At 40.3% G+C, this 13,498-nt stretch overlaps 1 protein-coding gene across 5 annotated transcripts in view; it reads right to left on the minus strand.

Annotated features, from left to right (window-relative positions):
* The window catches only part of wdr25 (WD repeat domain 25), a 65,557-nt gene that overhangs the window by 43,407 nt on the left and 8,652 nt on the right, over positions 1-13,498 (minus strand). For 4 of the 5 annotated variants that reach the window (XM_063047333.1, XM_063047339.1, XM_063047345.1 and 1 more), the window contains one exon: positions 10,219-11,014. In XM_063047333.1, coding sequence (XP_062903403.1) covers positions 10,219-10,953 — 735 coding nt within the window. In that variant the 5' untranslated portion in view covers positions 10,954-11,014. Of the gene's footprint in view, positions 1-10,218; positions 11,015-11,425; positions 11,560-13,498 lie in introns of those variants that run through there. The other variant, XM_063047351.1, reaches the window with a different exon arrangement.

Raw genomic sequence — 13,498 nt, forward strand, 5'->3', positions numbered from 1 at the left:
TATTTTGACAGTATTTAATATAAGACTCGTTTTCTTGATCAGTTTGATGAATGAGCCCAGCTTGCCAAGAAACAAGAATGTTGTGGGATATCATAGGAGTACCTTCACTAAAGGACTGCGGTGGTTTAAAGTAGCAACTGCCATCAGCTTCTCAAGGGCAATTGTTGATAGGTAATAAATACTGGTCTTCCCTGAGGCAACTTAATCCTGAAAAATGAATACATAGAACGTTATAATTACACAAAGAAAAATGTCTATGTTTGTGGGGGCAAACCATCTCATTGCTAGGAAATTTTTGTGGGGGTTCTACAAGACACTGGACTAAGCCTAAATCTTGTCACATTCAGTGTTTACTCCTTCACCATAAATTAAAATGGGGATATTTGCTGATATTTGTCCAGTGTTCAGTTCTATTCCCTACTCCTCAGGCAAGAACCTTCATACTTGGGCCAATATAACATTGGGCAAGTAACATTAGCAGCACATTGGTGACAAGCAAAGGCATGAACAATTTACCCCCTCTCCTTGACATCCAGCAGTACTACCATCACCAAATTTCTCAACATTATGACAGTATCACAAGCCAGACACTTAAATTTGACTACAATACTGTGACAATAAAACAAGTCAGAGGCTGGGAATTTTAAGATGTGTCTAATCACCAAACATTTCTAGTGTCTTCAAGGCATTTCATTACTGTGATGGAACATTGGTCATCTGCCCAAATGGGTACAGCTACAAAAACATAAGAAACTCAAAAGGATCCAGGATAAAGTAGCTGTTTAAACAGTTCCCACTCCACCATTTTAAACACCAGAGCATGCAAAGCACCAATAGCAAAATACTAATACGAGAAAATCACACACACAAATATAAAGAGGAACTCAGCAGGCCAGGCAGCATCTATGGAAAAGAGTAAACAGTCAACACTTCGGGCCAAGACCCTTCTTCAAAACTGAAAAGATAGGGGAGAAGTCAGAATAAAAAGGTGGTTGGAGGGGTGGAAGAAGTACAAGGCAGTAGGAGATAGGTGAAACCAGGAGGGCAGGAAGGGGTGAAGTTAAGAGCTGGTAAATTGATTGGTGAAATAGATACAGGGTTGGAGAAGGGGGAATGTGATAAGAGGGAACAGAAGACCATGTAAGAAAGGGAAGGGGGAGGAGCACCAGGAAGAGAAAGTGTGAGAGGTAAACAAGAATGGAAACGGTAGGGGGGGGGGGCGGCAATTACCGGAAGTTCATGCCACCAGGTTCAAAGCTAACCAGATGGAATATAAGGTGTTGCTCCTCCAACCTTAGTGTGGCCTCATCTTGGCAGTAGAGGAGGCCATGGACTGACATGTCAGAATACGAATGGGAAGTAGAATTGAAATGGGTTGCTATCGGGAAATTCCACTTTTTGTGACGTAGAGCACCAGATACGGTAGATGGCCCCAACAGATTCACAGGTGAAGTTGGAAGGACTGTTTGCGGTCCTGAATGGTGGTGAGAGAGGAGATGTAGGAGCAGCTGTGGTATTTGTTCTGTTTGCCAGGATAAGTGCCAGGAGAGAGATCAGTGGGGAGGGATGAGTGGACAAGGGTGCGAACCTTGTGGAAAGCAGAAAGTGGGGGGGCAAGAGAGAAGGAAGGATGTGCTTGGTAGTGGAATCTCGATGGAAATGGCAGAAGTCATGGAAAATTACGCGCTGGATGCGGAGGTTTGTGGGGTGGTGGGAGGACAAGAGGAACCCTATCCCTAGTGTTGTGGTCGGAGGATGGGGTGAGCGCAGATGTACAAAATGGAAGAGATGCAGGTGAGGACAGCATTAATGGTGGAGGATGGCAGGTCCCCTCCTTTGAAGAAGGAACACATCTCAGTTGCTCTGGAATGAAAAGCCTCATCCTGACAGCAGATGTGGCAGAGACAGAGGAACTGAGAAAAGGGAATGGCATTTTTGCAAGTGACAGGTTGTGAAGAGGTATAGTCCAGATAGATGTGAGAGTTAGTTGGTTTATAAAAGGTATCATTAGATAGGCTGTCTCCAGAGATGAAGACAGGGAGCTCGAGAAAGGGGAGAGAGGTGTCAGAAATGGACCAAGTAAATTTGACAGCCAGGTGGATGTTACCAAGGGGTTACAATTGGTTACCAATTGGTGTTACAAATCACCAATGTTTTTGACACCGCTCATCAAGTCTGTAATCTCTATCATCTAGACCAGGGATTGGTCCATGGCATAAAAAAAGATGGTTGGGAACCCCTGACCTAGAAAGATAAGGAAAGCAGACATGAGAGGGCTTTCTGTAAATTCCTCTTCAATTTGAACACCATCTTGTCTTGGAAATGTTTTGTTGTTCCTTCATTATCATTAGAACAAAAATTCTGGAACTTCTTATCAAGGTAGATGTGCCTTTGTCAGTCATCAAGGGACCATTTACCACTACAATCTCAATATACAGTGGCTGTGTCAGTGAAATACTTACTTCATGAATTAATTTTTTAAAACATATTGAACCCATTTCTACCTGCTCATTCAAATCCTAGCTACTTGCTGCATGGATATTGTGTGAATTTGTGTGAAATCAAAATACTGCAGATGCTAGAAAAACGAAATAAAAACAGAAAATAATAGAAGTAATCAGGAATTCAGGAACATCTCTAGAGTGGAAAAAAAATCGAAGTAACATTTTAGTCTGATGACCATTCATCAGCATCTCCAGTATGTTTTGTTTCTAAAAGCATGTGGTTATTAACCTTTTGCTTAATGGAAACAAGCAATTTATGATAAAGCACACTGATAATTTCCCTCCATCTCTGATTCACATGAAAGGAAACCACTGATGAATAATGTCAGCACTGGGTATCAAAAAGTCTCAGGTGAAACTGATCAATGAAATTGCATGAAACTGATCAATGAAATACAATGCTACTAAGCTTATTTCATCTTTACTGTATACTAAGGCTATGTCCACACTAGACCGGATAATTTTGAAAACGCCGGTTTTGTGTAAAAAGGATAGGCATCCACACCAGGCGTTTTTGAAAATACCTCCGTCGACATTAAAACGGATATTTGGGCAAATCTCCTCCTACTGGGCATGCGCAGGACACAGAAAACAAGCGAAGAGGAAATGGTATACTTGGTGCACGTTTGTCCAGTTAGACTAGAAAAACTTAAAAGGAAATTTGTCCAGAAACATTTCCTACAGCCATAGTCTCTTCACTGACGAAAGGGACGACAGCTACAACTAAGTGCAATAAGGCTTGTTACTGGGCAAAAGTGAAATTTGCTGTTACCTCATTTGTTTGCCTTTACTTTTGCCACGTCGTTGTGCATTATTTTGCTGTATTTAACATGTACAATAAAACAAGTTACTGGGCAAAAGTGACAATTGCATCTATTGAATGCTTGCACAAGCAATGCATTAATAAAGCACCTTGTTAAATGTACAAAACATGTCTGCATCAGTGTTATCTTGTATTTCTATACAATGTTACACTAGGCTGTTACACATCTATTGTCAGATATTGTTGTTGTGGTGTTGGAGGTTGCGTTCAAGAAAACAATGAAATGCCACACTGCTGCCACCATTTGTTCCGGCACGTCATGACAGCGTTTTAAAAATTAGCTGGTTACCCCGTACACACTACAATGGCCAACCGGCATTTTCAGATTTAAACACTCTGGAGAGTGTTTTAGGGGAGGAAAACGCTGTTTCAGTGTGGACGCAGGGTCAAAACAAAGAGAAAAGGCTTTGGTTATGGATTTATCCGGTCTAGTGTGGACGTAGCCTGACGGAGATAATGTCATTAGGCAAGAGCAAATATAAAATGTTTACCTTCCCTCTCATCCTATGCTTACCCATTCACCTCGTCCCTCATTGCCAGTCAAGGGCCGCAAATAGTCCTTCCATTTGAGGCAACTCTTCACCAGAGAGTCTATCAGATTTATATACCGTATCTGGTGCTCCCAGTGCAGCAACAAGCAGAAGCTTTTTTTTTTAAAAAGTTCCAATATCTTTTGGGATTTTAGTAAGTTAACTAATTAATCAATTTTATTGCACAGCCAGGTGATAAATGTATGTCTATGTACATGAAATCTGCTGAACGATCTCAAAATTTGTACCACAGAGACATCTGGTGACAAGAAACCATAACTGATACAGGTATTGATGCTCAGAAATGAGGACAGAACAAATACCTACAACCCAACATGAACAATGCATAAACTTGCAGGAGTTCCTTTGTAAAACAAAGTGCAACAGTAACTACTATTAACCCTTACCTAGCAACTTTACAAAGCCAACATATGAAGATGCTTTACAGGACTCATAACAAACTGACACTATACTATTTACAGAAGATATTCAAAAGTTTGGTGAATGTCTTAAGGACTGCCTTAAAGATGGAGAAGGCTGAGCAAGGTAAAAATGAATAATGGGGAAATTCCAAAACTTAAGGCCAAGACAGCTGCCAATAGGGAAGCAATGAAATAAAGGAGAATAAAAAGACCAGAATAAGTTTGCAGCTGTTTTGATGCTAGAGAGATGGACAAGATTACAAGAGAAGGGAAAGGTGATCATAGACAGATTTGAAAACATGGACAAGAATTTTAAATTCAAGGTTCTGCATAAGGGTGGCAATAAGTGAAACCAGGTGCAAGTCTGGCCATTCAAAGATGGGCAGGAAAATGGTGGACCGAATTTAGTACAGATGGTGTGAAGTGATGTACATTGACCAAGGAGATACAATATAGACCACATGCTACAGTAGGTGCATAGGAACAAAGCCAGCTTAATGTTATGTGAATTGGTCTTTGATACTTACTTAGACATGTTGGGAGAGATTTCAGTTGAAAAAAAATAGGACACAGGATTTCACGGCTAGAAACAGGTAGAAGAAGGGAGGTTGTTTTGAACCTCTATAAAACATCGGTTAGATCTCAGCTGGAGCAGTGCCCAATTCTGATCAATTTAGGAAAGAGGTGAAGTTGCAGAGGTTTATTACAAAGGTTTTTGGGATGAAGGATTTCAGATACAAGGTTAGAATTGAAGCAAGAATTTGAAACAAAGACTGAGGAAATTTCAATAGATGATAGTTTTAGAAAGAATAAATAGAAAGCAAATAGGTTAAGAGTTACAGATTTAATGTAATGAGGAAAACATTCTGGACAAATTTGAGAAAAACAAATTTTGCTTTTGGAAACTCACTGCTTGCAGAGTTCTGGAGAACAAAGTCATCCAGGACTTTCTATAGTTGGATCGGCACTTGAGGGAAATTTGCAAGCCCAATAGGAAAGAAAGAGATTGGAACTGACTGGACCATTTTATAAAAATCCCACACGGACAAGATTACCAAAAGGACTCCTTTTGTGCCACATCAAATCTATGATTCTAAAAAGTTCGCAAGATAAATGGTGAAAATGCAGTTCCAAGCACACTAAACTGTGGATTAAGAGTAAATGACCTCCAGCACCCAGGGCATGCCTTTTTCTCACTGTTACCATCAGGTAGGAGGTACAGAAGCCTGAAGGCACACACTCAGCGATTCAGGAACAGCTTCTTCCCCTCTGCCATCCGATTCCTAAATGGACATTGAATCCTTGGGACATTTTAATATATTATTTCTGTTTTTTTGCACATTTTTTTAATCTATTCAATATACTTACACTGTAATTGATTTACTTGTTTATTATTTTTAATTTATTTATTACTTTTTTTTTCTCTTCTAGATTATGTATTGCACTGAACTGTTGCTGCTAAATTAACAAATTTTATGTCACATGCCGGTGATAATAAACCTGATTCAGATTCTGATTCTGATACTGGTTTTCAAACACCAGAAGTTTGAAAGGCATTTTCTTCTGGCAGTTTTAGTCTTTCATCAGAATCTTTTAATGCTGGGAGACTGTAATATTTTATATAATTACTTCGAGCAATTGACAAATATGATTGATGTGTGAAATCCAATTATAATGCATAAGTCAGTGGGGCTCACCCCTGGATACAGAAGCCCCTTTGGAGAAGCACAAAGGATTCCAGATGGTGGGTAGAAGGTGGCATTCGTTAGTCTTGTGAAGGTCTCCAGGGCGCAGGCCTGGGCAAGGTTGTATGGAACCCTGACAGTTGCCCATGCTGCAAGTCTCCCCTCTTCACGCCACCAATGTTGTCCAAGGGAAGGGCACTAGGGCCGATACAGCTTGGCACCAGTGTCATCGCAGAGCAATGTGTGGTTAAGTGCCTTGCTCAAGGACACAACATGCTGCCTCAGCTGACGCTCGAACTAGTAACCTTCAGATCACTAGACCAACGCCTTAACCACTTGGCCACGCACCAACACACACGCCAATACTATTTATTAAATATTTATCTAACTAGAAAGTTTGCAAAAGTTAAAAAACAAAATAAATATACTGGTCATCTCATATTGCTAGAAGTGCCCAACAATTTCCAATGTTCTTAAAAGCAGCAGCTCATCTCAACATCAGATGTGTCTGATTGGAACACGTGTTTTAATGATTAAATAGAGTTTTCCTTCAAAAAATGGTTGGACATAGATAAATCTAAAGAAACTTAAGGGGCATGACATGGAAAGTGAAGCAAGTTGGAATGCGAATGGCTTAAAAAGGAAGGAACAGAACAAAAGTAAGAGGCAGTTTCTCAGGGAGATTGTAAATGAGTGTGATGTCTCACAAGTGTAACCTTTCTATGATAGGTGAAGTTCATTGTGTCAATTGATTCAGTTGTCTCTGATAAATGCCTAGAAAAAATAGTTCCAAGGTTTTCATATAATATTGTACAAAATCCTGAAACGCAATAGAGATTGAAAAATGCAAGAATTCAATGCCAGTAAATACGAGCTAGTTCATTTTGAGGGGTTGGAATCTATAATTGAAAGGTGGCTGGTACAGAAAAAACAGGATGGGATGTCACTGAATTATCATGTGGACTACATGGCAGCACTCTAGGGTGGAGAGATAGCCTCTGCCTCCTGCTCAGGCAGTGGCAGGTATCAGTTAACCACAGCATCACACTGGCATGTTCTATCCAGGACAATCCAATTGTTATAGTTTCTGTTACACAGAAACATTTTTTCCCCAGAAGTTCCTAATTCTTAAAACTTACTTTAAATGATATTGCATTCCAATGAAACCAATGGGTGTATCACCTGCAACAAGTCTAAGCTGAATTATTCGAGGACATTCCCAATGTATATCCTGGGGAACTGCAGGAAAAAAACTGTACAGCCTCTCTAGGTTCCAGAAGGGTTCCAGCCCCACAGTGCATTCCAAGCAACATGTGGAGATATGGTTCAAAGGTATATTTAATGTCAGAGAATTGTTAATAATATGTCAAGTAACTGTTAATGTTTCCCTGCAAAATCTAGTAGCATACTAATAGGTTTAATAAACACTGGCAAGCATACTGTCCTTCTTTTTATAAAAATGAGCTCGATATTGAAATAAAATTTTGATGATATGAGACCATAGATAAAATAGAATTGATTCAATAATTTTAAAATTCACATCAAATATAATTAACATAAATGAAAAATTAGTACTCATTGAAGTTCATGGCAATAAATATTTAAAAAGTCATCCAAAACTAAAGTGTGGAAATATAAAAGTGAATAAAGTCAGAATATACTGGAAATCTTCAACAGATTAGTCTCTAGAGGGAAAACTGAGCTGATAAAGAGACATTTTATAGGCTGTGTCAGAACTAGTCAGTTCTGATGAAAAATCACCATCTTGTAGCTTGAAGTTTTTCTCTCTCCACAATGTGGCCTACCTGCCTGAATATCATCAGCACATCCTGCTTACAGTATTTTAGATTGTCATTATTGTCAGGGTTTTGCTTTTAAGTTTATCACAGCCCATTTCAATTCTTGAGAGTTCAACAACTTTTAAACAAGTCTATATTGCAAACTAAAAGTGCAGCTTTAAATGTATCAGGGATTAGGAAGACAATTAACATCATTTGCATCCCTTCAAATAGAAAGTTATCTGCCTCATAGCAACACACACTAAATGCTGGAGGAACTCAGCAGGTCAGACAGCATCTATGGAAATGATGTTTCGGACTGAGACTCTTCATCAGGACTGGAAAGGAAGACATCAGAATAAAAAGGGTGGAGGAGGGGAATGAGGACAACTAGAAAGTGATAACTAAAGCCAGGTGGGTGAAAAAGATAAAGGGCTGGAGATGAAGGAATCTGATAGGAGAGGAGAATGGACCATGGGAGAACAGGATGAAGGAGGAGCACTGGGGGAAGTGACAGGCAGCTGAAGAGAAGATGTACGTGGCCAGAGTGGGAAAAGAAACACGGGGAAGGGGAAGGGGAAGGGGAAGGGGAAGGGGAAGGGGAAGGGGAAGGGAGAAAAAAAAATACGGACAACCCCAACAGATTTGCAGGTGAAATGTTGCCTCTCCTGCCAGGATTGTTTGGGGACCTGAGTGGAGGTAAGATGAATGAGTAGGTGTGGCATTTCTGTTGCTTGCTGCGATATGTTTCAGGAGGGAGATTAGTGGGTAGGGACGAATGGTTCAGGGAATCTCGGAGGAAGCAATCCCTGTGGGAAGCGGATGGGGAGGGGTTAAAGGTGTGTTTGGTGGTTGGATCCCGTTGAAGGTGGTGGAAGTTGCAGAGAGAGATGCACTGGATGCGGAGGTTCATGGGGTGAGGACAAGAGAAACTCTATCACCGTTAAGGTAGCGGTAAGATGGGGTGAGCACAGATGTCCAGGAAAGTGGGGTTGTCCATTGTAACCAGTGCTCCCAATATGGTTTCCCTTACATTAGGGATACACTCGACGTAAACTGGGGGACCACTTTGTCGAGCACCTCCTCTCTATTTGCCAAGTGTTTCTCAGTGGCCAACCTTTTAATTCCTATCCCCATTCTCCTTCTGACATGCCAGTCCATGGCATCCTCTTTTGCCACGATGAGACTGCTCTCAGGATGGAGGAGAAACACTTCATATTCCTTCTAGGAAGCCTCCTACTTGATGAATATTGATTTCTTCTTCTGATAATTTTTTCCTCTCCTCCTTCCCTCTGCTTCTATTCTGGCCTCTTACCTCTTCTCCTCACCTGCCTATCCCTTCCCCCTGGTGACCCTCATCCTTCCCTTTCTCCCATGTCCACTCTCCTCTCTAATAAGATTCCTTCTTCTCCAGCCCTTTAGCTTTCACATCCACCTGGCTTCACCTATCACCTTCTGGATAGTCCTCTTTCCCTCCTCCACCATTTCATTCTGGTATTTTCCCCCTTCAGTGCCAGTCCTGAAGACAGATCTCGGCCTGAAACGTCGACTGTTTATTAATTTCCATAGACGCTGCCTGACCTGATGAGTTCCTCCAACATATGGTGCTCAGGATTTGTAGCATCTGGGGAATCCTGTGTTTATTGTCTGGTTTATTTCAACTGTACACAGAAATCTTCAAACTTTGTAGCTGACCAATTTCATTATATTTTCATTATACTTTCTTTAATCAATCTAGTGTTCACTTTCAGCTAAAGAGCAAAATGCTAAGGGCCAGCTATTGTTTAATGTGACAAGTAGTCAATATTTTAAGAGCTCTAAATTATACCTTAATTATAGCAGAATAGCCTTAATTTGCATTTTATTGAAACTCAGTTCCATTTAATTGAGACAAATTAATGTAATATAGTGTATTTCTTCCCCTCTATACTTATGCAGTCTAAGTTAGGAATTTAGAGAATAATTTGCAAACCTTTACCGAGCCAAACCCACTTGGTTATCAACACTAATCCTTATAATGCTAAATCATTGTAAATAGAGTCCATGAGTGACTTTTTTCCCCTCTTATGAATCAGCCAGCATCAGCTCTGCCTATAAATTGTGCTTATTTTGGGAAAATACCTCCAAGTACTGTGAAAGGGGCTTTACTTTAGTCATGTAATTAATAGATTTGTGAGAAGCAATGTCTGTACCATAACCAGGAACAATTAAAACATCTGCTTTAACAATTATACTGGTGAATAGTCAACAAATACTATAACTGTCACTCAACAAAAGAACATTTGATAGGATCTTGAAAGCAGTGCAAAGAGATTCAAAAGAGAAAAACAATCAAATCCCATATTTCAATTCCTATTAGCTAGCAATTACACAAAAAAATTTAACAACTTTTACTCAATAAAAAGATGTAAACAACTTTTTAAATCACCTAATAATACCAGCATTTATTCCCTAAATACATCAGAAGGTGCACTACCTTTATTGACTTATCCATGGAGGCAGAGAGCAGTAAATGGCTGTGTTGTTCCACCGGACACCACTGTATTGTGGTAACTGGTCCACTATGCTGAGACATCTGAAACACCAAGTGTTTAGGGATTTTTGAGGTCTTGTGTTGGCTCTCCAAATAGGGCTTTATGAAGTCTGAAACTTTGCTTAGCAGACCTAACTGGTATTCTGCTGGTGCAGTACAATCTATCCCAGTGTCCAAAATGTCTCTGCTTTCTTGAAGTTTGTTGCTTTTATTACATGCAGCTTCTTTCTCCCTCAATCGCTTGGGTACATAAGGTTTAATATTTTGAGTTCCAGTCATTGAATCTTGAAGTAATCTTTTCTGAGCTGAAGGGATCATCTTTCCAGTTCTGCCAGATTTCTGCACCAGAGGCAGTGAATTTTCATGGACACCTTTAGAAACCTGGAAGCAAGACTCATCATTTAGAGTCATCACTGCTGGTCTGGAAGTTACACCAAAGTGTCGCTGTGCAAAATTCTGTGTACTATTCAAACTGCAATCCACATTGCTACCAGTTGAGGCCATTTTTACCTGATGACCACATCCTGATGTTTCCATTCTTGAGGTAGTTGGAAATACAGATTGAAGTTCAAAGTTAGAATGAGCAAAATTATCTTTGTCCCGAGTGTACTTGATTTCTTCACTTTTGTCATTCTCTGACTCTGAATCTGAGGAGTCATAAGCAACCAGCGAATTCATGTCACATTATGCAATGGAAAGAATCTGCACACAGTTCTGTCTGCGAGGACGTTGGATGTTCCTGCAGGTGAAACATTTTCATAAATTGAAAGAAGTAAATTACACCCTTAGATAGTATAATGTAAATTTCAACTTTTATTTACTTTTCAAAAGTATGTGGCACTTATTCTCCAAAAGGTTATCATATATTTTTAAAACATGGATTCTCTCCCTTTTGTAAATATGCAATTGGAAGTTCATCGAGATGATTTCAGGTAATTGTGGTTCAGTATTCCTACTGGAACAACATCTAAAAGTTGTATCGTGACAGGGTCATATACAAAGATGGGCTATATTCTCTTGGCACCAAGATAAAATCAAAAGTAGATGTCAACTGAATGTATGTGAAAATAATGAAGGTGAGAAGATTGGAATCTATTTAAATATATTCCAAAAAGGGAGAATGGAATAAGCCACATGAAAATAGACTTACATGTCCAGCATCATTCCAGGGAAAACAAACAATCTGCTGGAAGAACTCAAGATGGTTGTGCAGCAATTGTGGGAGGAGAGGAATCTATTTGCTGCTTCAGATCCCAGCACCAGCAATCTTTAGTTCCTTCATCTAGAGGAAGTTTTTTTAGGGCCAAAAATGCAGGATAAAATTTAAATCACCTAGAAGCATATGGTTTTGTAAATTAGAAAAGTATGTGATTAATATTTCTGGACATTCATGCATATGAATGAGCTTCCATAAAAATTATGTGAGGGGATCCTGCAGTGCCCCTATTAACTGTTTGAAGAGAGACGGAGAGAGACATTCATCATTGATAGTTTGTTTCGAAAGGAGAGAGAGAGACAGAGTTATTTACCACCGCTATGTTGCTTCTGAAAAGAGAGAGAGAGAGACGAAGATTAACGGTTGGACTGTCACTTTAAGGCATTGGAAGTAACTTTGGATTTTTACTGAGTTTGGAGTTGGAGACAGCACCGAGCAGCTCGAAGGTTGCTATGGTGACCAAAGGCTGGTTGTTGATGTTACTTTCAAGGACATGTTGCCTGCTTGCACTCCTTTACAGACAAAGGAGAGAGGGACTCTTTGAATGACAGGCGATGCTCAGCCTGGTGAAATAAATGAGAGGTCGGATTATACAGACCTCAGGACACATGATCTGGACACTGAATGAGCATTGTGGTGCCCGCACAGAAAGTGGGTTTTGGAGGATCGATCAGGCGGATCGATCCAAATTGCCATTCCAACGGTAAAGAAGGGGTTGACTGGTGGGGAGTTGTCTATGTGTCCACCCTTGCCGGGGTGATAGCTCCACCACAGGAAGACCGGTCCCCCGGTTAAAGTCACAGTCGGTGACTTGTAAAGGATTTCGGAGGACGACGAGAAGATCGACGGCATCAGCTCACCCGAGGGCTCAACTCACTCTCTCTCTCTCTCTCTCTCCATCACTACTCAACTAAATACCACGAACTGAACTGAACTTTACTCAACATCGTAAAACTGTATCTTTTTACCTCTAGACTTAAAGAAGCTTGGTTTTTTCATACATATATATTCCACACTTACTTTTATATATAATCATTGCTAACCTGTTTGATTTATCTACATTTATATTACTGTATTGTGTAGTTACTAATAAATATTATTAGTTTATAGCAATATGAGACTCCAAAGTGTTTTCCATCTCTGCTGGTTCTTTATCCCCGTCACGGGGTACGTGACATAGCAATTGGGGCCTGCGTCCGCGATATGAACAAATTGGTCGGGAGGCTGGTTTGAATTGATTGGGGAAAATCCCTTTTGAATTTGGACTTTTGATTTGGTTGTGTGGAAAAACAGCAGAAATGGATGTTAGAGACTTTCTGAAATCACCAGACCTGGTGACTTTGAAGTTTGCTAAAAAGTATGAGTTGCGGGACATTGCTAAAGAATTGAGAATTGAGAAGGGTGTGAGTAAGGTAGAAATTCAAAGAAAAATAGTTGAATATTATATAGATAAGGGAACATTTAATGAGGAGGTGTTAGAGGTGTTCGTGGAAGATGAACCTACTGAGGATGAGCTTCAGCTTCTGTTGGAAATATTGAAGAGGGAGCATGAATTGAAATTAAAACAGCTCGAGAGAGAGGCCAGAGAGGCAGAGAAACAGAGAGAAGAGGCAGAAAGACAGAGACAGCTCGAGAGGGAGTGAAGAGCAATGTGAAGATCACGTGGCAGAAAGGCAGAGACAGTTTAAAAGGGAGAGGTTGCAGCAAAGAGGTTTAGAGTCGGACCCTGATGATTCTTACAGCTCGGAAGGGCTAGTTTTGTGTGATGAATTTAAAAGTTGAGCTCCTGATGAGGTAAGGGCATACCCAGTGGCAGAGGATGCCCCTATCCTGAAGGGGTTTGATAAGAAAGCAGACGAAGAAGTTTTAACCCACGAGGTTGAGTTTACTCCAGAAGGAAGTTGGCCAGAGAATAGCTGGGAGGTTCGAGATGACCTTGAATTTGAAACTGGGACAAGTGATGAAGGCCTAGAAGAGGCAGCTGTCCCGATTGCCTGTGTTCAGGTT

Source organism: Mobula hypostoma, chromosome 1, assembly GCF_963921235.1.
Source record: "Mobula hypostoma chromosome 1, sMobHyp1.1, whole genome shotgun sequence".
Lineage (NCBI taxonomy): Eukaryota > Metazoa > Chordata > Chondrichthyes > Myliobatiformes > Myliobatidae > Mobula > Mobula hypostoma.